Below are 24,406 nucleotides of genomic sequence, written 5' to 3' on the forward strand. Positions count from 1 at the left end.
ATCTCTCTAAACCAACTTTCTGCCTCCTCTTAGCTCTGGCCTAACCAAGAACAAGAATCTATTGTGATTTATCGCGATTGTGGGCCACAGACTGCAGCATAATGTGTAACTCACTAAACGGGTGAATATTCTCAAGTTTTGTTTCAGTTTCCAGGGAAGAAGATGAAATGATGGATCAATAGAGCTTCTGTACCCGCTGTGGGCCTTTAAATTTGTGTCTGAATTTAACCCGGTTGAGAGCAGGGGTAGCCTAGCAATGTTGGGGAAGCTCGTTTTATATGGACACATTTAACAACTGGCATAAATGGGAGCATCTGAAAATACCACGCCATAACCACCTCATTTAAATATGCCCACTCATTTGGACAGGCCAGTGCCAAATAGTTCCAAACTATTGTCTCTGGCCATGTACTGTCAAATCCAGAGGGAAACAGGTTTGGCTCCTGCACGGGATATTCACCCAGACTCACATCTCCATTATTAGACCTTCACAGGCTCTTCATCATGTTCAACATCTTCCAGCCCCAGCAACATAGGAGCTCATCACCTCCCAGTTGTGTGTTTCACCAATTGAGGGATGAGGGACTTTGGTTCTGTGGAGAGACTAGAGAAGTTTGGACTATTCTTCTTAGAGCAGAGAATGTTAAGAGGAGTTTTAATCGAGGTGTTCAAAATTATGAAGGGTTTTGATAATGTAAATTAGGAGAAACTGTTTCCACTGGTGGGAGGGTCAGTAACCAGAGAAACAAAATTGCCAAAACAACAAGGAGGGAGTTGAGGAGAATTTATTTTTACAGAACAAGTCGTTAAGATCTGGAATGCACTGCCTGGAAAGGTGGCGGAAGCTGATTCAATAGTAACTGTCAAAAGGGAATTGGATAGATAGCTGAAAAGGAAACATTTGCCGGGATATGGGAAAAGAGGAGGGAGAATGGGATGAATTGAATAGCTCTTTCAAAGAGCTGGCACAGGTGCAATGGGTCAAGTGGCCTCCTTTGTTGCTGTAAGATGCTATACCATTCCTGGTCCCAAACAGATATTCATCTTACTCCTCTACAAGGCAGTTGTCTCAGTCGTAATTCTTTTAAACTTTCACCTACCGACGCGCTGTCAATCATGTAGATGAGGTCGTCACCGTCCTTGTCATGTGCCTGAAGTGTGACGAGAACGTCGCCCACTGGTGTCAGCTGTGAGTGTGGGAGACGGAACAAGAAAGCACAAGTTTAAAGATGCTTCAGGAGCTTTGGTGGTTTGAAACTCAGAAACAGCAGAGTGCAAAGGGTATTTGGTTTGAAGGGCAGCTTTCAAACAGAAGTCTGAACAAGAACAAAATAAAGAATTTGAATTGATATAGTGCCTTTCATGACCTCAGGACATCCCAAAGTACTTTGCAGTAAATGAAGTATTTTTTGAAGTGTATTCTCTATTGCAATGCAGTAGCCAATTTGTGCACAGCAAGGTCCCACAAACAGTAATGCGATAATGACCAAAACATCAGTTTTAGTGATGTTGGTTGAGAATAAATATTGGCCAGGAGAATTCCCCTGCTCCACTTATAATAATGGCACAGGATCTTTTACATCCATCCGAGAGGACAGATGATGCCTTGATTTACCATCTAATCCGAAGGTCAGCATCTCCAAAGGTGCAGCGCTCTCTCAGTACTGCACTGGAATGCCTAGATTATGTGCTCAAGTCCCTGGATGGATCTTTCTGGCCTTTCAGATAGATGTAAAAGGGGTTTATGGGATCTTGCCGTCCACAAATTAGTTACTGCACTGATTGCACTTCAAGTAAGTACTATACTGGCTATGAAGCACATTGGAACGTCCTGAGGTTGTGAAAAGTGCTATATAAATGCAAGTTCTTTTTCTTTATTGTACGAGATATCAGTCAGCTTCTCACCTCACTGATGTTGAGTGGCTGAACACTTTCTTTCAGGAATATTGGTGGATTGTCATTCTCATCAAGTACCTGCACCATTAGCCTGTAGTGGATCTGCAAATAGACAAAAGCATATGTTTATTGTCGAAGTTACAGGTGGAGGAAGTGTCAGCATCTGAGTGAAACTGAGTAACATGCAACCTGTCAAACCGATACCCGACTTTCCATCCATCTTCCTCTAGTGGTTTGCTTCTTTCCCATGGAACCTCAGCCATGAGTTGTTGGGATCTGGAACACTCTCCCTGAAAAGGTGGTGGAACTTGATTCCATAAATAATTTTAAGATGGAGTTGGACATGTACCTGAAGATGAGACACTTACAGGGTTATGGGAAAAAAAATCAGGCATGTGTGACTGAGTAGGGTTGCTCTTTCAAAGAGCTAGCACGGACACAAGAGGCCAAATAGCCTACTTCTGTTCTGTAACTTTCTTTCCTACGAATTAAGGCCCATTCTGCAAGCCCCACCAAGGTTGATAAAAAATTGGGAGATGGTGAGATAAAACGGGTGTTAATAGCAAGCTTGGATTTTATAAGCCTGAGGATTGTAGGAAGAAAGGATGGCTAAGTGTGTTGAGGGGCTCTACAGAGTAGGGTTGGTATAATGAGTTTAAACCTTAATATAAAAGAGGGGGAAGAAGGCTGTAGAATGGCATATTTATAGCTTGGTAGAAGCAAGAGAAGAAAGTTCAGAGGAAAACTGACTGTGATAATATCATAGAATCTTACAGCACAGAAGGAGGCCATTCAACCCACCATGCCTGTACTAGCTTTTTGCTTCAGCTAGCCCATTAGTCCTACTTCCCTGTTCTTTCCCCAGATCGCTGCCAAATGTTTCCTTTCCAAGTATTTATCCAATTCCTTTTTGCAAGTTATTATTGTATCTGCTTCCACCATCCTTTCAGGCAGTGCATTGCAGAACTGAACAACTCACAGTTTAAAAAAAAAAGCCTTTTCATCTCCCCCCTGGTTATTTTGCTAATTGCTTTCTGTCAGATCGAATCAAGTGTATTTTTGATTTCTTCCTACTAAACTCCCAGTCACTTCTCTACAAGGCAGTCCCTGACATCAAATAGCACCATAGAGCTAGTACCTAGGAAGAGGGTGTTTAGGGTGGAAGCTGGGTTGACACTGCAGTCCTTCACTTGGCTGAGTTCATGGCCAGAGACACTGAATTGGGGGAAGGAGAGGTAGGTCAGAGGGAGGAATACGCTTTGCCTGTTGCTGTGGTATAGACCCAGACCCAGGATCGACGTTCTCAGTCATGAGTGACATAGGAAGACAGAGGTAGGGGTGTGGGGAGCGAGAAAGGGTGGGTAAAGTGGAGAAAATAACAAGCAGGTGCATTACCCGCACAAGGGAAAACAACATAGGGAAATAGAGAACATTTTTCCGCTTGTGGGGAAGACCAAAACTAGAGGCCGGAAATATAAGACAATCGCTAATAAATCCAATAGGGAATTCAAGAGAAACTTCTTTACCTAAACAGTAGTTAGAATGTGGAACTCACTAGTACAAGGGGTAATTGAGGTGATTAGCATAGATGCATTAAAGGGGAAGCTAGATAAACACATGAGGGAGAAAGGAAAAGAAGGTTATGCTGATAAGGTTAGAAGTAGGATAAGGGGAGTCTCCTGTGGAGCATAAACATTAGAAAAGACCAGTTGGACCAAATAACCTATTTCTGTGCTGTAGACTTAGTTACTCTTTAAGTTACTTTAACCCAGAGCTTTTTTGATGTCATCAATATATGATCTTGTTTAAAATAAAAGAATAGCTTCAAAAGCAGTAAAATATTACCCTCGCAGCTTAGATCAGGATGTTCCTGTGGGCTAGTTGTACTTCACATTGTGGTTGATGCAAAACACTTTGGGTTTTCAGATTAGTGCAGGCCGTGTCATAGCATTTGAGTCTGAAATTACCAGTTCATCTTTAGACAAACGCTGTTAGGTCATCTCCCAGAGGTAGATTCCCACTCCTTAGACTTCACACACCAGCTGCAGTATAACTACAATCAATGTGGAACAAAGTTTGAAAATTCCCAGCTGGGCAATTTGGTTCAGTGTTAATTTTTGGAAGTCAGTAACAGATTGTAGAGCTCCATTGTTCCTAACCAATAAATTAGACAAAAGCAGCAGTATAACTCAGGTGTACAGCTCACTTTGCAACCAGTATGCACTGATCTCAAACTGGTACCTTTAGTATATGACATCTTAGAGCTTTCATTGGGTAGGAACAAAGAAGAGAGGAATATGGATCGATGTCTTTGTCTAGATCAATCCAATACCCTTGTGGCCGAAGATTGTGTTACTCCATTGGCACTGGATATTCCTGCCCATATATTGATGGACAATGCATTTCTTAAATAAATGTGATAATATTTATTGTATTTCAATCTGCAGGTATCTATCAGTAAATGTTTGGAAAGGATTAGAATAAAAATAGTGAGACATTCATGTACCTGATCTGAAGATGCAACATCAGTACAGGTTATCGTGGCAAAGAGAAGGGGTGTGGTCAGTAGCTGTTGAGGAAATACGACATGCATAATGTTAGAGTAAGAGTTCACACTCAATAGCCAACATGCTTTCATCTACCCTTCTAAAGACAGGGGGGATACAAATTGGTCATGGTCTGTTTTTGAGATCATAACCATTGACGACCCCAATTGAGAGGCCTGAGACCAGCTTGAAGTTGGGCCTTGGGTCTCATTAACATTGCTCGCCTATGCTTTTTTTAAACATTTATTCATTCACAGGACGTGGACAGTGCTGACAAGGCCAGCATATATTGCCTTACCCTACCTGCCCTTGAAAAAGTGTGAGCTGCCTTCTTGAGCCATTGCATTGTGCAGTGAAGGTGCTCCCACAGTGCTGTTAGGCAAGGAATTCTAGGGTTTTGACCCAGTGATGATGAAGGAACGGCAATATATTTCCATGTCAAGATGCTTTGTGACTTGGAGGTGATGGTGGTCCCATGCATTTGGAGCCCTTGTCCTTCTAGATGGTAGAGTTTGCCAGTTTGGGACATTCTGCCAAAGAAACTTTGGTGATTTGGTGTAGTGTATCTTGTAGATGGTTCACACTACAAGTGCAGTGCACTGGTGGTGGAGGGACTGATTATTTAAGGTGGTGAATGGTGTGCAAATTGGGCATTGTTTATCCTTCTGTTGTCATTACTGTGCCCGTTTCACACCCTGAAAAATGGACAGCATGTGCCAATTTATAAAGCAGTGTCTCAAAATAAGGGAGGAGCCAATATCCTTCAACACCCAGTCCAAGCAGTCATTCTTCATGCTTACACACGGAGTGTTGACCCTGGGAGACATCATAAGCCAGCCTGCCCACCCTCACAATACTTTTCAACAGGAGGCTCTGGAGATGATTAAAAGTAGGAATGGAGATGATTTTTATGCCCCTTCCATAATCCAGAAATGTTCAAACCAAAGGCAACTTTCATTTGGGCATACCTTGTATTTGGATATCAAATGAGGATAGTATGGGGTTAATGTGTGAATTCCCTGACTGCCTGTTGATGACATTGACTAGGCTTGAACATGACAAATGATGATTTGGAAAGTACCACAGGCCTATTGGCAGATCAGACAAAGCTCCTGCCCTTGCTAACTGGTCCTTTTTCAGGTGCAGAAGAACTTTGTTTTGTATTTGCAGCATTTTCTGCCTTTACAATGAATAATTTGCCTGGATCAATCTTGTCAAAACCCTCAGAATTTGAAAAGCTTCAAGATCACCTCAAACTCCAACTCTCCTATCCCAGGACTCCCAGACTCTCCTATCCTGCATCTGTACCTCTCGATCCAACTGTCTGGTAGGCAACACATTCAACTTGATGACTTTCTTCTCCAATCGAAACCACTCCATATCCGTTCCTGTCAGATTCAAGTTGATTTCTCCGGTGGATAGGTTGCCATTTATGGTGAGCTTTGCAATATATGTGCCATCTGGACTGTTCTCTTTAATATCAATGTAATGGTCTTGCCCTCCAGAACACAGGTTACCTAATGCAGATGAAGAAGAAATAATGCTAAGCTAAATAGTTCATAAATCACATTATTGCATTCAGCCATTTGGTCAGCAGACCCTAGGACCAGATAAGGCCAATGATTGGCCTAGCAATTTGGGCAGTGATCCTGATGAGACCACTGGCCAATGATTGGCCACCAACTTGGGCATTGACTCTACAGGAGATTACTGATCAATGATTGGCCTTGTAATTCTGGATAACCCAACCTAATATATGAGGGCACTGCATATTGAGCAAACAAACATTAGGCTCATTACTAACTGTAATTCCCTGAGGTAATGGAGTTCAGTCTTTCCAATAACAAACATCTGGAAAGTAAGTCAAGGATAAGAATAGGGCCATGTTAGTAGATCTTAACTTTTTTAAAAGGTTTTCATGTGGCATAGGAGCAGGAGTTTGGTCAGAAGTCATTTCACTAAAGATTTATACTAGCAGCATTGAAAAAAGAGTTTCATACCCACGCCACACCTTAGAATATTGACCTTGAAAGGAATGCAGTGAAAATTCACTAGAGCCTAACCAGGGCCCCAAGGGTTAGATTATGAAGAGAGATTCCACAAACCAGGCTTTTATTCTCTGGAATATAGAAGGTTAGGGGACAATTTGAGATTTTCAGGAGTTTGAAAGGAATTGATAGGATAGATGGAGAGAACCATTTTTCCTTTGTGGGGCAGTCTAGGTAGTAGTAGTGACCTGTCTAAGGGCAGGTCCTCTGCTCATTTCTCCATGCCTCGCTGTTTTATGCTTTCCTCTCCAGTTGCTCGTGGGAGCCTCCTATTTTCAATTTTGAGTTGTCCAACATCATCATTTTCTTTTTCCCTCTTGGTCTGCATCCCACCAAACATCCTTCAGTCACCTCCCTATCAAGTTCTCGTGACATTGGAGTATGGCCAATCCAACCTTGTTGATTGATGATGACATTCACTACTGATCTTTCCTCTTCCACCATCCTGAGAACTTTTTCATTGTTCATGTGTTCTCTCCAACTGACTGCCCCATCCTCCTCCTGAACTCCATTTCACAACTCTCTATTCCTTGAATGTTTGCTTTTTCAAGGTCCATGTTTCAACCCCATACAACAAGACTCTCCAAATCACAGTTTTGATCATTCTCTTAAGATCTCTATTCATTCCTATGCTGAGCAATTTTTTTTATGTTTGGAAAATCCATGAAACTGAACCTCGTGTAATTGGACAAGGGGTGAGACAAGGCCATATACTATCGGCATTGCTCTTTTATCATCTATGTGGAAGCCATGATAAAAGAAGCACTAGATGAAGTACAGAAAGGTTTCAAAGTAGGAGGTCAATTGGTGAAAGTAGTGCAATTTGCAGACAACCAGGCCCTACTGGCTAGCACAGCAGAAGATCTTACAGATACGAATGGATAGAATGAATCAAGTGCTGAAAGCTTATGGAATGAAAATTAATATAAAAACACATGAAAATTGGAAGAAATAATGGTGGGAAAGCAGAGGTCAAATGAAAGGCCACTGTGGAGCAGGTATCAGATTGACCCAGATCTTCCAGTCAGTGGCAATGCTGGGCACATTGCCGCTGCTCACCAAGTTTTCTGTGCCCCATTGGAACTACCCATTTTCAGCCAGTTCTTCTGATCTGGCTGAAGCAGAGCTGGATCAACGCAGCCTCTTCAGGCTAAGTCCAGCGAGTGCAGGAGAGCTGAAAGGACAGGGCACACCCCCTTTTTATGGCACTAGCTGCCATATTCAGGTAAATTTTTTAAGGTCTCAAGTCTTTTAATGAATGAGCATGGGTGAGTGAGTGAGTTGGTAGGTGGGTGGGTGAGTGATTGGGTGGGTAAGTAGGTGAGTGAGTGGATGAGTGAGTAGGCAGTCGGGTCAGGTGGGTAGTTGGGTTGGGAATGGGTGGTGGTCGGGTCGGTTGGGGTGGTGGTTGGGTTGGTTAAGCAGTCAGTTCAGGTGGATAGTCAGGTTGGGAGTTGGTCGGGTTAGTGTGGGAGGGATTGATTGGGGGGCGTTGTTTGTGGTGCTCAGTTCAGTTATGCTGGCTAGTTTGAGTTAGACCAGGTATTAACTAGCATAACATTTCCTGGGTAGGTATCTGGGTAAGTCCCATGTTTCAGGCACAAGTCTCCAACCCTGAGCTCAGTGTTAGAGACATTCGCCGAAGGTCCAGTGCAGCGCAAATCAGCCCATCGATAATTTAAACTTCCTGGGCAATTACATGTCTGTGCACCAGGACTTCTGCAACACAGGCTGAAGTCCAGACTTCACTGCTCTGGACATTGGACGATTTGGATGAAAGGCCCAATCAATCCCTCCCACACTAACCCGACCAACCCCCAACCTGACTATCCACCTAAACTGACTGCTCAACTAACCCAACCACCACCCCAAACGACCCGACCACCACCCATTCCCAACCCAACTACCTACCTGACCCAATTGCCTACCTGACCCAACTGCCTACTCACTCATCCACTCACTCACCTACTTACCCACCCAATCACTCACCCACTCATCTACCTACCAACTCACTCACTCACTCAGCCTTGCTCATTCATTAACTTATTTTAGCTAAACTTGCTGATGATACGAAGATAGATAGGAAAGCAAATTGTGAGGAGGATATACAGTGTTTGCAAAGGGATATGGCTCAGTTAAGTGAGTGGGAAAAAATTTGGCAGATGGAGTATGGTGTGGAATAATGTGAGGTTGTCCACTTTGGCAGGAAGAATTAAAAAGCAGAATATTATTTGAGATACTGCAGAATGCTGAATAGAGGGACCTGGGTGCTGTACATAATCACAAAAAGTTAGCATGCAGGTACAGCAAATAATTAGGAAGGCAAATGGAATGTTGGCCTTTATTGTAGAGGGGATGGTGTATAAAAGTTGGACAGTCTTGCTACAACTGTACAGGGTATCAGTGAAACCATACCTAGAGTACTGTGTACAGTTTCGGTCTCCTTACTTAAGGAGGGATATAATTGCACTAGAAGCAGTTCAGAGAAGGTTCACTAGGTTGATTCCTGGGATGAGGGGTTTGTCTTATGAGGAAAGGTTGAGCAGGTTGAGCCTGTACTCATTGAAATTTAGAAGAATGAGCGGTGATCTTATTGAAACATATAAGATTCTGAGGGGGCTTGACAAGGTAGATGCTGGGAGGATGTTTCCCCTCATTGGGGAATTTAGAACTAGGAGGCACAGTTTAAAAATAAGAAATCTTCCACTTAAGATAGAGATAAGGAGGAATTTCTTCTCTGATGGTCATCAATCTTTGAAATTCTCTTCCTCAGAGAACAGTTGAGGCTGGGTCATCGAATATAGTCAAGACTGAGTGAGACAGATTTTTGATCTACAAGGGAATCAAGGGAGCAGGGCAGGAAAGTGGGGTTAAAGCCACAATCAGATCAGCCATGGTTTTGTTGGATGGCGAAGCAAGCCTGAGGGGCCTAATGGCTTTCTCCTGCTCCTATTTCTATATTCAAAAACAGCAAATGGTAGCTCAATTAATCATTTTAAATCTGAGATTGATAGAAGTTTGCTCGCCAATGATATATAAGCATATGGAGGCAAAGCAGGTGGAAGGAGTTAAGATCCAGATCACTCTGATCTCACTAGCAGATTAAGCTTGAGGGATTAAATGGCCTCCTCCTGTTCATATATTCACCCCATTGCTCGGGGTACAATTTGAACTCAGGTTCAGCAAGTGAAAAGACAAGCACACAAAGTAACTGAGGCAAAGATGTCTCACAGCAATTAGTTTTCTATGGAAAAGGAAGAATGGCAGATTTATTTTACCTGTTAAGTTGAATTGCAGTCGATAGGGAAGTCAGTTATAATATTATCCCTTAACCCCTAATGCCTAATTTCAGAGTGGCTGTGGGGTAGTTCTGTTAAATGGATCTTCAGCCTCCCCCATGATTCAATTTGGTGTGGGCTAGAGGGAACAATATGGGACAGGAGAGGAATACTGTGAAAGAAATAAAGATAACTAAGATCCGATGCAGTTGATTCATTCCCTGTTATTCTGTATTTAGTACCTGAGATCACTACAAACTCCATTTCCTAGCCGCAACTCCAGCTCTCTCCCTGGCCACTATTTCACACCATTCACAATCTTGGTGTCCTATTCAACCCTGAGCTGAGTTTCTGACCCCATATCCTCTCCATCACCAAGATTGTTTATGTCCTCCTCTGTAATATCACCTGTCTCCACCCCCGTATCTGCTCACCTGCCACTGAAACCCTCATCTATCCTTTTGTTACATCTAAACTCAACTATATCAATGTACTCCTGGCTGGCCTCCTATATTTCACCCTCCATAAATTTGATGTCATCCAAAACTCTGCTTCCCATACATTAACATGCACCAAGCCCTGTACACCCATCACCCCCTTGCTCGCTGACCTATACTGGTTCCCTCAACTTTCTCTGTAACCTCCTCCAGTCCTACAACTCACTGAGAAAACTGTGTCCCTACAATGCTGGCGTCATGTGCATCCCAATTCCCTTCACTCCACCATTGGCAAGTTGTGTTGTTGAGAGATGTTTCAACTCTGGAGGGAGTGCAAAGAAGAGCTACTAGGGCTAAATTTCCAGAGAAAATCCTCGATCTTCCCCAGCAGCCTTGTTTCTACTGTTTCACTGGGTTTCTGCTGATCCTCTACTGAAGTTACTCCAGAGGAAGTCCCATGGCAATTCCAGACGCTAATGTCTGAAAGCTCAATTATGGAGAAATAGGGCTCCTCAATCTTGGAAAGGAGCTTCTTGTCGTGGTATGTGAGGTAGTAAATTGTATTGAATCCAGAACAGTCCTTCAAATTAAACCTTGACAGTAAAGCAATAAGACCCAGTGTTAAACTGGGGAGCAGCTAATTTTGGACAGGTATAACATAAGAACATAGGAACTAGGAGCAGGAGTAGGCAATTCAGCCCTTCTAGCCTGCCCCGCCATTCAATACGATCATGGCTGATCTCATTTCGGCCTCAACTCCAATTTCCTGCCCTCTCCCCATAACTTTTCAACCCGTTACTAATTAAAAATCTGTCTTATCTCCTCCCCAAATTTATTCAGCGTTCCGGCATCCACTGCACTCTGAGGTAGTGAATTCCACAGATTCATGACCCTTTGAGAAAGGTAATTCCTCCTCATCTCTGATTTAAATCTACCACCCCTTAACCTAAAACTATGTTCTCTCATTCTAGAATGCCCCACAAGGGGAAACATCTACTCCATGTCTACTTTGTCTATCTCCTTTAGCATCTTATATACCTCAATTAGATCTCCTCTCATCCTTCTAAACTCCAGCGAGTATAAGCCTAAACTGTTCAATCTCTCCTCATAAGACAAGCCCCGCATCTCTGGAATCAATCTAGTGAACCTCCTCTGAATGCAACTTCATCCTTCCTCAAATAAGGAGACCAAAACTATGCACAGTACTCCAGGTGCGGTCTTACCAATGCCTTGCACAGTTGCAACAACACTTTCCTTTTTTTATACTCTATTCCTTTAGCAATAAATGCCAAAATTCCATTTGCCTCCCTTATTACCTGCTGCACCTGCATACTAGCTTTCAGCGATTCATGCACGAGGACACTCAGATCCCTCTGCACTGAAGCATTCTGAAGTTTCTCTCCATTTAAATAATAAGTCGCCTTTTTATTCTTCTGACCAAAATGGATAACCTTTCACTTATCTACGTTAAACTCCATCTGCCACATTTTGGTCCTTTCACCTAGCCTGTCCACATCCATTTGTAAATTTCTTATTTCTTCATTGCAACTTACTTTCCCACCTATTTTGGTGTCATCTGTAAATTTAGCTATAGTACCTTCCATCCCTGAATCCAAGTCATTAATATAAATTGTAAATAGTTGGGGCCCAAGGACCGAACCGTGTGACAGCTTGCCATCCAGAAAAAGACCCATTCATCCCAACTCTCTGCTTTCTGTTGGTTAGCCAATCCTCTTTCCAAGCTAATATATTACTCCTAACTCTGTGTGATCTTGTGTATTAATCTTTTGTGCAGCACCTTATCAAAGGCCTTCTGGAAGTCCAGATATACTACATCTATAGGATCCCCATTATCCACTTTGCTTGTCACGTCTTCAAAGAACTCTAGAAAATTAGTCAAACACGATTTACTCTTCATAAAACCATGCTGACTCTGATGGATTGATTTTGACTTTCCAGATGCCCTATTACTACTTCTTTAATAATGGATTCCAACAATTTCCCAACGACAGACGTTAAAGTAACTGGTCTACAGTTTCCTACTTTCTACCTCCCTCTACACTTTTTGAATAAGGGTGTTATATTAGCATTTTTCCAATCCACTGGAACCTTTCCAGAATCCAGGAAATTTTGGAATATTATAACCAATGCATCCACTATCTCCGCTGCCACTTCCTTGAAGACCCTGGGATGTAGGCCATCAGGTCCTGGGGACTTGTCACCTTTTAATCCCAATAGTTTGCTCGGTACTTTTTCTCTAGTGATAGTGATTGCTCTAAGTTCCTCCTTCTCTATACCCTCTGCATTACCTGTTACTATTGGGGTGGTACTAGTGTCCTCCACCGTGAAAACTGAGGCAAAATATTGATTAAGCATCTCTGCCATTTTTGCATTCCCCATTATTAACTCCCCAGTCTTATCCTCCAAGGGATCAACATTCACTTTAGCTACTCTCTTTCCTTTTATATACTTGTAGAAGCTTTTGCTATCAGTTTTTACATTTTGCGCTAGCTTTCTTTCATAATTTACCTTTGCTCTTTTTATTATTTTTTTAGTAGCCCTTTGTTGATCTTTAAAAGTTTCCCAATCTTCCAGCCTGCCACTGACCTTTGCAATTTGGTATGCCTTAGTCTTTGCCTTTACGTTATCTTTAACTTCCTTGCTTAGCCATGGATGTTTTTTCCCCCTCTTACCATCTTTCTTCCTCTTTGGAATATATTTTACTTGGGAGGAATTGAATATCTCCTTAAATATCTGCCACTGTTCATCAATTGTCCTACTTTGTAGTCTTCCTGCCCAGTCCCACTAGGGCCAAATCTGCCCTCATGCCTATGTAGTTACCTTTGTTTAACTCTAGAACACTAGCGTGGGACTCAAGTTTTTGTCACTCTCAAACTGGACTTGAAATTCCATCATGCTATGATCACTCTTCCCTAGAGGATCCTTTACTATGAGATCATTAATTAATCCTATCTCATTACACAAAACCAAATCCAGAATAGCCTGCTCCCTGGTTGGTTCCACAACATATTGCTCCAAGAAACAATCTCTAATACACTCTATGAACTCTCCCTCGAAGCTACCCTTGCCAATTTGATTAGCCTAGTCTATATGCATATTAAAATTGCCCATGAATATTGCCGTGCCTTTCTTACATGCTCCCAGTATTTCCTGGTTTATACTGTGCCCTACTGCTGAACTATTGTTTGGGGACCTATAGGTTACTCCCACCAGGGACTTCTTTGCCTTGCTATTTCTTATTTCTACCCAGATTGACTCTATGTCTTGCTTTGCAATGCCTATATCATTCCTCACTATAGCACTGATCTCTTCCTTTACTAACAAAGCTACACCACTTCCTTTTCCTTCCTGCCTATCTTTCCAAAACACTGAGTACCCTTGGATATCCAGCTTCCAAACCAGTTCTCCCTGTAACCACGTCTCAGTAATCACCACCAGATCATACCTATTTATCTCTATTTACGCTGTTAACTCATTAGTTTTATTCCGAATGCTACGCACATTCAGATACAAAGCCTTTAAGTTTGCTCTATTGTCAATTTTCCCTACTCTTATGATTCTTTGGTGCAATATGGCATTCACACACTCTGTCCCTTCCTTTCACTTTTTGGTAACAATCAGCCTCGTCACTAACCTGCACTCTTACCCTCTCCTTAAACTTTGATTTTTTTTATATTTCCATGCAACTGAACCCCCCCCCCCACTATTTAGCCCTATCTACAACCTTAATTATGCAATTCGCCAGACACTGGTCCCAGCATGATTCAAGTGGAGCCCATCCGAACAGAATAGCTCCCTCTTTCCCCAGTACTGGTGCCAATGTCCCATGAATTCGAACCCATTTCTCCCACACCAATCTTTGAGCCACGCATTTACCTATTTAATCTTATTGACCCTGTGCCAATTAGCTCGTGGCTCAGGTAGTAATCCGGAGATTATTACCTTTTTGGTCCTGCTTTTTAATTTAGCCCCTAGCTGCTCGTATTCCCTCAGCAGAACCTCTTTCCTCGTTCTACCTATATCGTTGGTGCCTACATGGACCACGACAACTGGATCTTCCTCCTCCCACTCCAAGTTCTTCTGCAGTCCAGATGAGATATCCTTAACCCTGGCACCAGGTAGGCAACACAACCTTCGGGACACTCGATCCTGGCTACAGAGAACGGTATCTATTCCTCTAACTATACTATCCCCAATTACAACTACATTTCTCTTTTCTCCCCCCACCTGAATGGCTCCCTGTACCACGGTACTATGGTCAGTTTGCTCATCCTCCCTACAGTCCCCGCTCGAACCTGTTGAATAAGGGCAAGGGCTGAGCCTCCTGCAGCGCTACTTCCTGGATCCCTCTACCTGCCTCACTCATAGTCACACCTTCCTGTCCCTGACCACTGGCTGAATTTAAGGTAGTTAATCTAAGGGTTATGACTGTCTCCTGAAACATAGCGTCCAGGTAACTCTCACCCTCCCTGATGTGATCTTCATCAACTCTGAGCTGGAGTTCCTCGAGCAACCAACGTTTGCTACAGATGTGGTCACTAGAAACCACAATGGGGTCCACCAGCTCCCACATCATGCAGCTACAACACATCGCCTGGCCCTGCATCTCTATTCTGAGTGATATCAGGTATGACCACGCAGATGCTGATTTTCCTCCACCTGTAACTTTGACAATAAGCATATGCTTTTGTCCATTTGCAGATTCACTACAGGCTAATGGTGCATACACTTGATGAGAATGACAATCTACCAATATTTTGGAAAATGTGTTCAGCCATTCAGTGTCAGTGAGGTGAGAGGCTGATTGATGTCTGGTACTATAAAGAAAAGGAACTTGCATTTATATAGCACCTTTCACAACCTTAGGACTTCCAAAGTGCTTTACAGCCAGTGTGGTATTTGTTGCAGTGTAATAACTCCTGTAATGTAAGAAACTGCAGTAGCCCATATATGTACAGTAAGATCTCTCAAACCAGTCTGCTCTCCTTTGAAATAGTGCCATGGGATCTTTACACTCAAAGGGGAGACAGACCCACTCCAGAGACTTTAGCACATAACCCAGGTTGATGCTCCATGGCAGCACAGAGGGAATGCTGCAGTGTCAGAAGAGCTGATTTTCAGATGGGACCTTAAACTGAAGGCACATCCGTCCTCTAAAATGGACGTAAAAGATCCCACATCACTATTTGAAGTAAAGCATCACTAAGACAGATAATTTTGTCATTATCACATTACCATTTGTGGAACCTTAGTGTGTGCAAATTGCAAGCAACATGTTCTACATTCTTCTTCAGATCTCTACCCAAAGGCAAGTCTGACTTTCAACACCGTGAACACCACCACATTTAGCAGGTCCCAATTCCACCCTAGCCAGACCGGGGATCAAACCCCATGCTTTTGGCACCAATCTGATCCACACTGGCCATCCAGCCAACTGATGCCACCCACTACCCCCCTCACCCCACTCCAGCAGTCCAAGTTGCTGTGACAACATACACTTTGCTTGTTGCAGTCTCAGAGCTAAAGTGATGGCAGAGCTGCAATTTTCTTTCCATCACATGGCTGACCAGCAATCCTTTCTGCTCTTACTGCCTGTCAATGGCATACTTTGGAAGGATTTGCAGATTTACTCACAAGTGCCCCTCCCTTGGCCAATCAAGTACTGGGCCGGGATTTTCTGGCCCCGTGATGGGCAGGACCCGCCATGGGTGAGGCGGGCACCCCAGCCAGAAGCCTATTGACTTGCAGCAGGACCAGAAGATCGCGGCGGCGGGTGGGTGTGGAAAATCCCGCCCCTGGAGTGGGACTTGAACCCGAAGCTTCTGGCTCAGATGGGAACGCTACCACCCCACCACGAAACCTCCACATGTCCTACATTACGATGGCAAACAACTTCAAAATGCATTCAATTGTATGTAAGAGGCTTTGGGATGTCCTGAAGCTAAGAAAGGCGCTATATAAATACGAGTTCTCCTACACTTTACTTCTGACCCAATGAAGCAAAACATTGCAGAAAAGGAGAAAGTGACTGTTACCTTCCATGAGGACTGGTGTAAACCGGGCGTACAGCATGCTTACAATCAGCATGTGAATCTTCATCATGTTGTTAGTGTCCATTGGGTGGGAGCTGGGGTGACCCCTTCTCACTTGCTTCTCGGAATTATTGGGCAGTGACACCTCAATCACCTCAATCTGTTAAGAGAGAATTAAATGAGAATTTAAAAAAAGAAATCTGAGATTTCACTGTTTCTATGAAGCCTTCAAACTGATCAACAGCCTCCAATCCCCAGTTTCTGCACCAGCTTTGTTTTCACTTTACTGATTTACACATTTTGTGGGTTGTACAGTTTTGCTTTTTACATAGTTTGTACACAGATACTCCCTCACACCCTCCAGCACCCTGAACAATAATTGCTATATTATGGCCCACTGAACATTGCAGAAACACTGCAAGTCTCACATCAAACCTCCATACCCAATGACATGGGCTGCTGGCTCCACATTGGGTATGTAATTGAGTGGGTAGTCGGGGTGGGCAGTCAGGGTGGTCAGTGAGGCTGGACGGCCAGGGTGGTCAGTGAAGCTGGACAGTCAGGGTGGGCAGTCAGGGTGGGTGGTCAATGTGTTGGGCAACTGTTTTTACTAAAACAAAAACAGAATAACCTGGAAAAACTCAGCAGGTCTGGCAGCATCGGCGGAGAAGAAAAGAGTTGACGTTTCGAGTCCTCATGACCCTTCAACAGAACTGAGTAATATTAGGAGTGGGGTGAAATGTAAGCTGGTTTAAGGTTGGGGGAGAGAAGTTGGGGGGGGGGGGGGTGGGGGGGGGGGGGGAGTTGGGGGGGGTGGTGTTGTAGGGACAAGCAAGCAGTGATAGGAGCAGATAATCAAAAGATGTCACAGACAAAGGAACAAAGAGGTGTTGAAGGTGGTGATATTATCTAAACGAATGTGCTAATTAAGAATGGATGGCAGGACACTCAAGGTACAGCTCTAGTGGGGGTGGGGTGGAAAGACTGACAGGGCAGATTTAGAAATAATGGAAATATGTGGGAAAAGAAAAATCTATATAAATTACTGGAAAAAACAAAAGGGAGGGGGAAGAAATGGAAAGGGGGTGGGGATGGAGAAGGGAGTTCAAGATCTAAAGTTGTTGAATTCAATATTCAGTCCGGAAGGCTGTAAAGTGCCTAGTCGGAAGATGAGGTGCTGTTCCTCCAGTTTGCGTTGGGCTTCACTGGAACAATGCAGCGAGCCAAGGACAGACATGTGGGCAAGAGAGCAGGGTGGAGTGTTAAAATGGCAAGCGACAGGGAGGTTTGGGTCTTTCTTGCGGACAGACCGCAGGTGTTCTGCAAAGCGGCCGCCCAGTTTACGTTTGGTCTCTCCAATGTAGAGGAGACCGCATTGGGAGCAACGAATGCAGTAGACTAAGTTAGGGGAAATGCAAATGAAATGCTGCTTCACTTGAAAGGAGTGTTTGGGCCCTTGGACGGTGAGGAGAGAGGAAGTGAAGGGGCAGGTGTTGCATCTTCTGCGTGGGCATGGGGAGGTGCCATAGTTGGGGGTTGAGGAGTAGGGGGTGATAGAGGAGTGGACCAGGGTGCCCCGGAGGGAACGATCCCTACGGAATGCCGCCAGGGGAGGTGAAGGGAAGATGTGTTTGGTAGTGGCATCATGCTGGATTTGGCGGAAATGGCAGAGGATGATCCTTTGAATGCGGAGGGTGGTGGGGTGATAAGTGAGGACAAGGGGGACCCTATCATGTTTCTGGGAGGGAGGAGAAGGTGTGAGGGCGGATGCGCGGGAGATGGGCCGGACACGGTTGAGGGCCCTGTCAATGACCGTGGGTGGAAAACCTCGGTTAAGGAAGAAGGAGGACATGTCAGAGGAACTGTTTTTGAAGGTAGCATCATCAGGACAGATGCGACGGAGGCGAAGGAACTGAGAGAATGGGGTGGAGTCCTCACAGGAAGTGGAGTGTGTGGAGCTGTAGTCGAGGTAGCTGTGGGAGTCGGTAGGCTTGTAATGGATATTGGTGGACAGTCTATCACCAGAAATTGAGACAGAGAGGTCAAGGAAGGGAAGGGAAGTGTCAGAGATGGACCATGTGAAAATGATGGAGGGGCGGAGATTGGAAGCAAAATTAATAAATTTTTCCAGGTCCCGATGAGAGCATGAAGCAGCACCGAAGTAATCATCGATGTACCGGAGAAAGAGTTGTGGGAGGGGGCCGGAGTAGGACTGGAACAAGGAATGTTCCACATACCGCATAAAGAGACAGGCATAGCTGGGGCCCATGCGGGTACCCATAGCCACACCTTTTATTTGGAGGAAGTGAGAGGAGTTAAAGGAGAAACCTACTGGGCAGTAGAGCATCCTTCTTACAGCTTGATCAAATGGTGATGCCATAAAGGAACAGATTTGTGTTCTATATGGAGAGAATCTTCAGTAGTGCTCACTCCACCTAGCTGCCGGACCAAGAATGAGTCGTCATAGATTTTCAAGTGGAGCAAGCATGGAGGAAAATGCCAGCATGCACTAGTTGAGCGGAATAGCCTGTTTCCATGTAACTTTTATATATTTCTATGTAGTTCATTGTACAATCTACATTACAGTATACACATCATGTATCTAATTTTACACCTACCTGGAGTGAGCACTATTGAAGATTCTCTCCATACAGAACACAAATCTGTTCCTTTATGGCATCACCATTTGATCAAGCTGTAAGAAGGATGCTCTACTGCTCAGTAGGGAGGCAGCTACCATCTCTATATGAGAAACACAAGGAAAATCCAACCAATTGGACATTAGCTGTGGTTCCCTGAACTGTTAGGAGCAAGTCCTGTTTGGCAACACATCCCAAAACCACGGCCTCCACCACCGAGCATGGCTTGGTGCATGGGACCACCATGCATAGGTACTGGGATTCCCTGTGAATACTGATACAATCTCACAGAATCAAAGAATCTCACAGTGCAGAAGAGGCCCTTCGGCCCATCGAGTCTGCACCGACACGTGAAAAATACCTGACCTACCTACCTAATCCCATTTACCAGCACTTGGCCCACGGCCTTGAATGTTATGATGTGCCAAGTGCTCATCCGGGACCTTTTTAAAGGATGTGAGGCAACCCGCCTCCTCCACCCTCCCCGGCAGCGCATTCCAGACTGTCACCACCCTCTGGGTAAAAAAGTTTTTCCTCACATCCCCCCTAAACCTCCTGCTCCTCACCTTGAACTTATGTCCCCTTGTGACTGACCCTCCAACTAAGGTGAACAGCTGCTCCCTATCCACCCTGTCCATGCCCCTCATAATCTTGTACACCTCGATCAGGTCGCCCCTCAGTCCTCTCTGCTCCAACGAAAACAACCCAAGTCTATCCAACCTCTCTTCATAGCTTAAATGTTTCATCCCAGGCAACATCCTGGTGAATCTTGTCTGCACCCCCTCCAGTGCAATCACATCCTTCCTATAATGTGGCGACCAGAACTGCACACAGTACTCCAGCTGTGGCCTCACCAAGGATCTATACAACTCCAACATGACCTCCCTACTTTTGTAATCCATGCCTCGATTGATAAAGGCAAGTGTCCCATATGCCTTTTTCACCACCCCACTAACATGCCCCTCCGCCTTCAGAGATCTATGGACACACACGCCAAGGTCCCTTTGTTCTTCAGAACTTCCTAGTGTCATGCTGTTCATTGAATACTTCCTTGTCAAATTACTCCTTCCAAAGTGTATCACTTCTGCTTCTCAGGGGCACCCTGGGAATACTGATACAATCCCAGGACTCCCTGTGAATACTGATACAATCCCAGGGAGACCCTGTGAATGCTGATGCAGAATCACAGAATTGTTACGGTGTAGAAGGAGGCTATTTGGCCCATCATGTCTGCACTGGCTCCCTGAGCACTTTAACTTAGAACCAATCTTCAGCCTTTTCCCCAAAACCCAACGCCCCCTAGAATGCCTCAATTAAACCTATCTCCACCACATTCCAGGCAGTGCATTCCAAATCCTAACTACTCGCTGTGTGAAAATGTTTTTTCTCACCTGCATTTGCTGCTTTTGCAAAACACTTTAAAACTGTGCCCTCTCGTTCTTGATCCATTTACGAGCGGGAACAATTTCTCCCTATCTACTCTATCCAGGCCCCGCATTATCTTGAAAACTTCTATCAAGTTTCCTCTCAGCCTTCTCTCCAAGGAAAACAGTCCCAACTTCTCCAATCTTTCCTCATAACTGAAGTGTCTCATCCCTGGAACCATTCTCATAAATCTCATCTGCACTCTCTCCAATGCATTTACATCCTTCCTATAGTGTGACGCCCAGAACTATACACAATACTCCAGCTGAGACTAACCAGTGTCTTATATAAGTACATCCATAACCTCCCTGCTCTTGCACTCCATGCTCCTATTAATGAAATATAGAGTACTGTATGCTTTAGAAACAGCTCTCTCTACCTGTCCTGCAACCTTTAATGACTTATGTACATATATACCCAGGTCTCTCTGCTCCTGCAGACCCTTTAGAATAGTATCCTTTATTTTATACTGTCTCTCCATGTTCTTTGTACCAAAGTGTATCACCTCACACTTCTCCACATTGAACTTCATCTGCCACCTATCTGCCCACTCCACCAATGTGTCAATGTCCTGTGAATACTGATACAATCCCTCAGGACTACCTGTGAATACTGATAATCCCAGGGAATCCTGTGACTACTGATACAAGCCTAGGGGCACCCTGTGAACACTATACAATCTCAGGACTCCCTGTGAATACAGATACAATGCCAGTGAACCTCTGTGAATACTAATACAGACCCTGGAAGACTATGAATACTGATACAATCCCAGGACCCCCTGTCAATACTGATACAATCCCAGGGCACAGTGTGACACTGATACAATCCCAGGACTTCCTGTCATTACTGATACAATCCTAGGGCACAGTGTGAACATTGATACAATTCCAGGACTTCCTGTCAATACTGATACAATCCTAGGGCACTGTGTGAATACTGATATGATCCCAGGATTCACTGTCAATACTGTGCAATCCCTGGGCACCCTCTTGAATACTGATGCAATTCCAGGACTCCCTGTGAATACTGTTAAAATCCCTGGGACCCCTGTGAATACTAATACAATTCCAGGGGCATCCTGTGCATACTGATACAACCCAATGGAACCATGTGAATACTGATTCCATCCCAGGAAACTCTGTGAATGCTGATACAATCCAGGGGAATCCTATGAATACTGATGCAAGCCCAGGACTCCCTGTGAATACTGATGCAATCCCTGGACTCCCTGTGAATACTGATGCAATCCCTGGACTCCCTGTGAATACTGTTTAAATCCCTGGGACCCCTGTGAATACTGATACAATCCCAGGGACCCTTGTGAATACTGATACAATCCTGGGATGATCCCCCCACTGAAAACTGATACAATTGCAGGGATACCTGTCAATACCGAATCATTGCAGAACCCTTGTGAACACTGATACACTCCAGGGACTCCTGTAAACACTGGCACACTCTTGGTACCCACTAGTGAAAACTGACACACTCCTGGAATCCCTTGTGAAAACTGACACACTCCTGGAATCCCTTGTGAAAACTGACACACTCCTGGGACCTCCTATAAACACTGATACACTCCTGGGACCCCTGTAAACACTGACACACTCCCACACTACAGGTTTCCATATGTATAAATGTTTTCTGGGGCAACTGTGCCCAAGAAATAATTAGAACAGAATTTCCATTCTGAGTCATTGAGAATTTTGAAATTTTTAAAAATATATACATCTGCATACACCTCAAACTTGACTCTTATTTCCAGCTAAATTAATAACCTCTATAACTTGGCATTAAACCTCAATCAAAAATAATGTATAAATTAATACAGTCATGTTTTTAACATAAAATCTATGCTACATATTAATTATTCTCTTACCCCTCACATTCTCATCTGGGAGCTTGTCGAGCTTGTTTTTAATCACTTTCGGTAGAAGTTACCGGATGGTCCTAGATTTTAATAATTAATGAACGTTTTTGTGTTTAAGAAGTGTGTACATTTTTCTTGCACTGATTCCTTCCGTTGGGTACTTAATGATTAAGATCCTTTCCCTGACCAATTGCAATAAGACCGTCACGTGTCTGGAGCTCGGAGACGAAATCCCTACCCAAGGAAAGGGCTTACAAGGAATTTAATGAGGGATTAGATTGCAGGGAGAGAGTCTGTGCCAGTGGAGAGAGATTTAAACAGGCTCAGCTTCAACATTCTGCGGGCTTTGGAAACAAAGGTTCTCAAAGAAGTGCCAGTGGAGCCTGTGATTCTACAAGAGGGTCTTGTGGAGGCGGTGGGAGGGAAGCAATAGGGGAGAATAGGGGAGGGGAGCAGGGGGTGAGTCATATGCCTATGTGGGGTTGTACCAAGTTCAGAGTGTTGATTATCCTGTATTCTACATTTACGCTCTGTTTGCATGACTTCCATATTGTTTCTGAATGTTTAAAAGTAATTCCCGTAATGATAGATCTACTTTCCTACAGTCATTTCACATCTCCTGAAGCTTGCAACAGAGGGTCAATGGGAGTTATGTATAGGGTTTCTGAGAATGATATATAGGTCACTGGGAGTGATGTTTAAGATCACTGTGAGTTAAATATAGGGTTGTGGGAGTGGTGTATAGGATCACAGGGAATGATTTGAATGGCTGCTGGGAATTATGTTTGGATCACTGGGAGTGCTGCATAGGATCACTCGGAGTTGTGTGTAGGGTTACATTGAGTGATGTATAGGGTTACAGGGAGTGATGTATAGGATTACTGGGAATGATGTACAGTATCACTAGGAATGATGGATAGAATTACCATGAGTGGTATTTAGCGTTATGGGGAGTGATGTATAGGGATCGCGGGGAGTGGTGTGTAGGAATTCTGGGAGTGATGTATAGGAATTCTGGGAGTGATGTATAGGATTACAAGGAATGATGTATAGGATAACTGGGAGTGTGTATAGGGTTACAGGGAGTGATGTGTAGGGTCACTGGGAGTGATGTTTAAGATCACTGTGAGTTAAATATAGGGTTGTTGGGAGTGGTGTATAGGATCACAGGGAATGATTTGAATGGCTGCTGGGGATTATGTTTGGATCACTGGGAATGCTGTATAGGATCACTGGGAGTTGTGTGTAGGGTTACAGGGAGTGATGTATAGGGTTACAGGGAGTGATGTATAGGATTACTGGGAATGATGTACAGTATCACTAGGAATGATGTATAGGATTACCATGAGTGGTATTTAGCGTTATGGGGAGTGATGTATAGGGATCCCGGGGAGTGGTATGTAGGATCCCGGGGAGTGGTGTGTAGGATCCCGGGGAGTGGTGTATAGGAATTCTGGGAGTGATGTATAGGATCGCTGGGAGTGATTATAGGTAACTGGGAGTGATGTATAAGATCACTGTGAGTGAAATAAAGGGTTGTTGAGAGTGATGTATAGGGTTGTTGGGAGTGGTGTGTAGGATCACGGGGAATGATGTGAATGGTTGCTGGGAAAGATGTTTGTAGCACTGGGAGTGCTGTATATGGTCACTGGGAGTGCTGTATAGGGTCACTGGGAGTGCTGTATAGGGTCACTGGGAGTGCTGTATAGGGTCATTGGGAGTGCTGTGTAGGGTCACTGGGAGTGCTGTGTAGGGTCACTGGGAGTGCTGTGTAGGGTCACTGGGAGTGCTGTGTAGGGTCACTGGGAGTGCTGTATAGGGTTACAGGGGGGTGATGTATAGGGTTACAGTGAGTGACGTATAGGATTACTGGGAATGATATATAGGGCTACAGGGAATGATCTGTAGGGTCACTGGGAATGATGTATAGGATTACTGGGACTGATGTATAGGGCTACAGGGAATGATCTATAGGGTCACTGGGAATGATGTATAGGATTACAGGGAATGATATATAGGATTACTGGGAATGATATATAGGATCAGTGGGTGTGGTGTATAGGGTTACAGCGAGTGATGTATAGGATTACTTGGAGTGGTGCATAGAATCACTGGGAGTGATGCATAAGGTTACTGGGAGTGATGCACAAGGTTACTGGGAATGGTGTATAGTATCACTGGGAATGATGTATTTTGTTACTGAGTGGTGTA

At 44.1% G+C, this 24,406-nt stretch overlaps 1 protein-coding gene across 3 annotated transcripts in view; it reads right to left on the bottom strand.

Moving 5' to 3' along the window:
- cdhr5-rs (cadherin-related family member 5, related sequence) overlaps window positions 1-22,312 on the bottom strand; it is a 52,118-nt gene extending 29,806 nt beyond the window's left edge. For all 3 annotated transcript variants that reach the window (XM_078553125.1, XM_078553127.1, XM_078553124.1), the window contains exons 1-7: window positions 22,205-22,312; window positions 18,871-18,998; window positions 16,262-16,403; window positions 5,751-5,959; window positions 4,403-4,465; window positions 1,906-1,998; window positions 1,101-1,187 (exon numbers count right to left, since the gene is read on the bottom strand). In XM_078553125.1, coding sequence (XP_078409251.1) covers window positions 1,101-1,187; window positions 1,906-1,998; window positions 4,403-4,465; window positions 5,751-5,959; window positions 16,262-16,343 — 534 coding nt within the window. In that variant the 5' untranslated portion in view covers window positions 16,344-16,403; window positions 18,871-18,998; window positions 22,205-22,312. The remainder of the gene's footprint in view (window positions 1-1,100; window positions 1,188-1,905; window positions 1,999-4,402; window positions 4,466-5,750; window positions 5,960-16,261; window positions 16,404-18,870; window positions 18,999-22,204) is intronic.
- Window positions 22,313-24,406: the final 2,094 nt, after the last annotated feature.

This window comes from Cetorhinus maximus, chromosome 12 (genome assembly GCF_964194155.1).
Source record: "Cetorhinus maximus chromosome 12, sCetMax3.hap1.1, whole genome shotgun sequence".
Taxonomy (NCBI): Eukaryota; Metazoa; Chordata; class Chondrichthyes; order Lamniformes; family Cetorhinidae; genus Cetorhinus; species Cetorhinus maximus.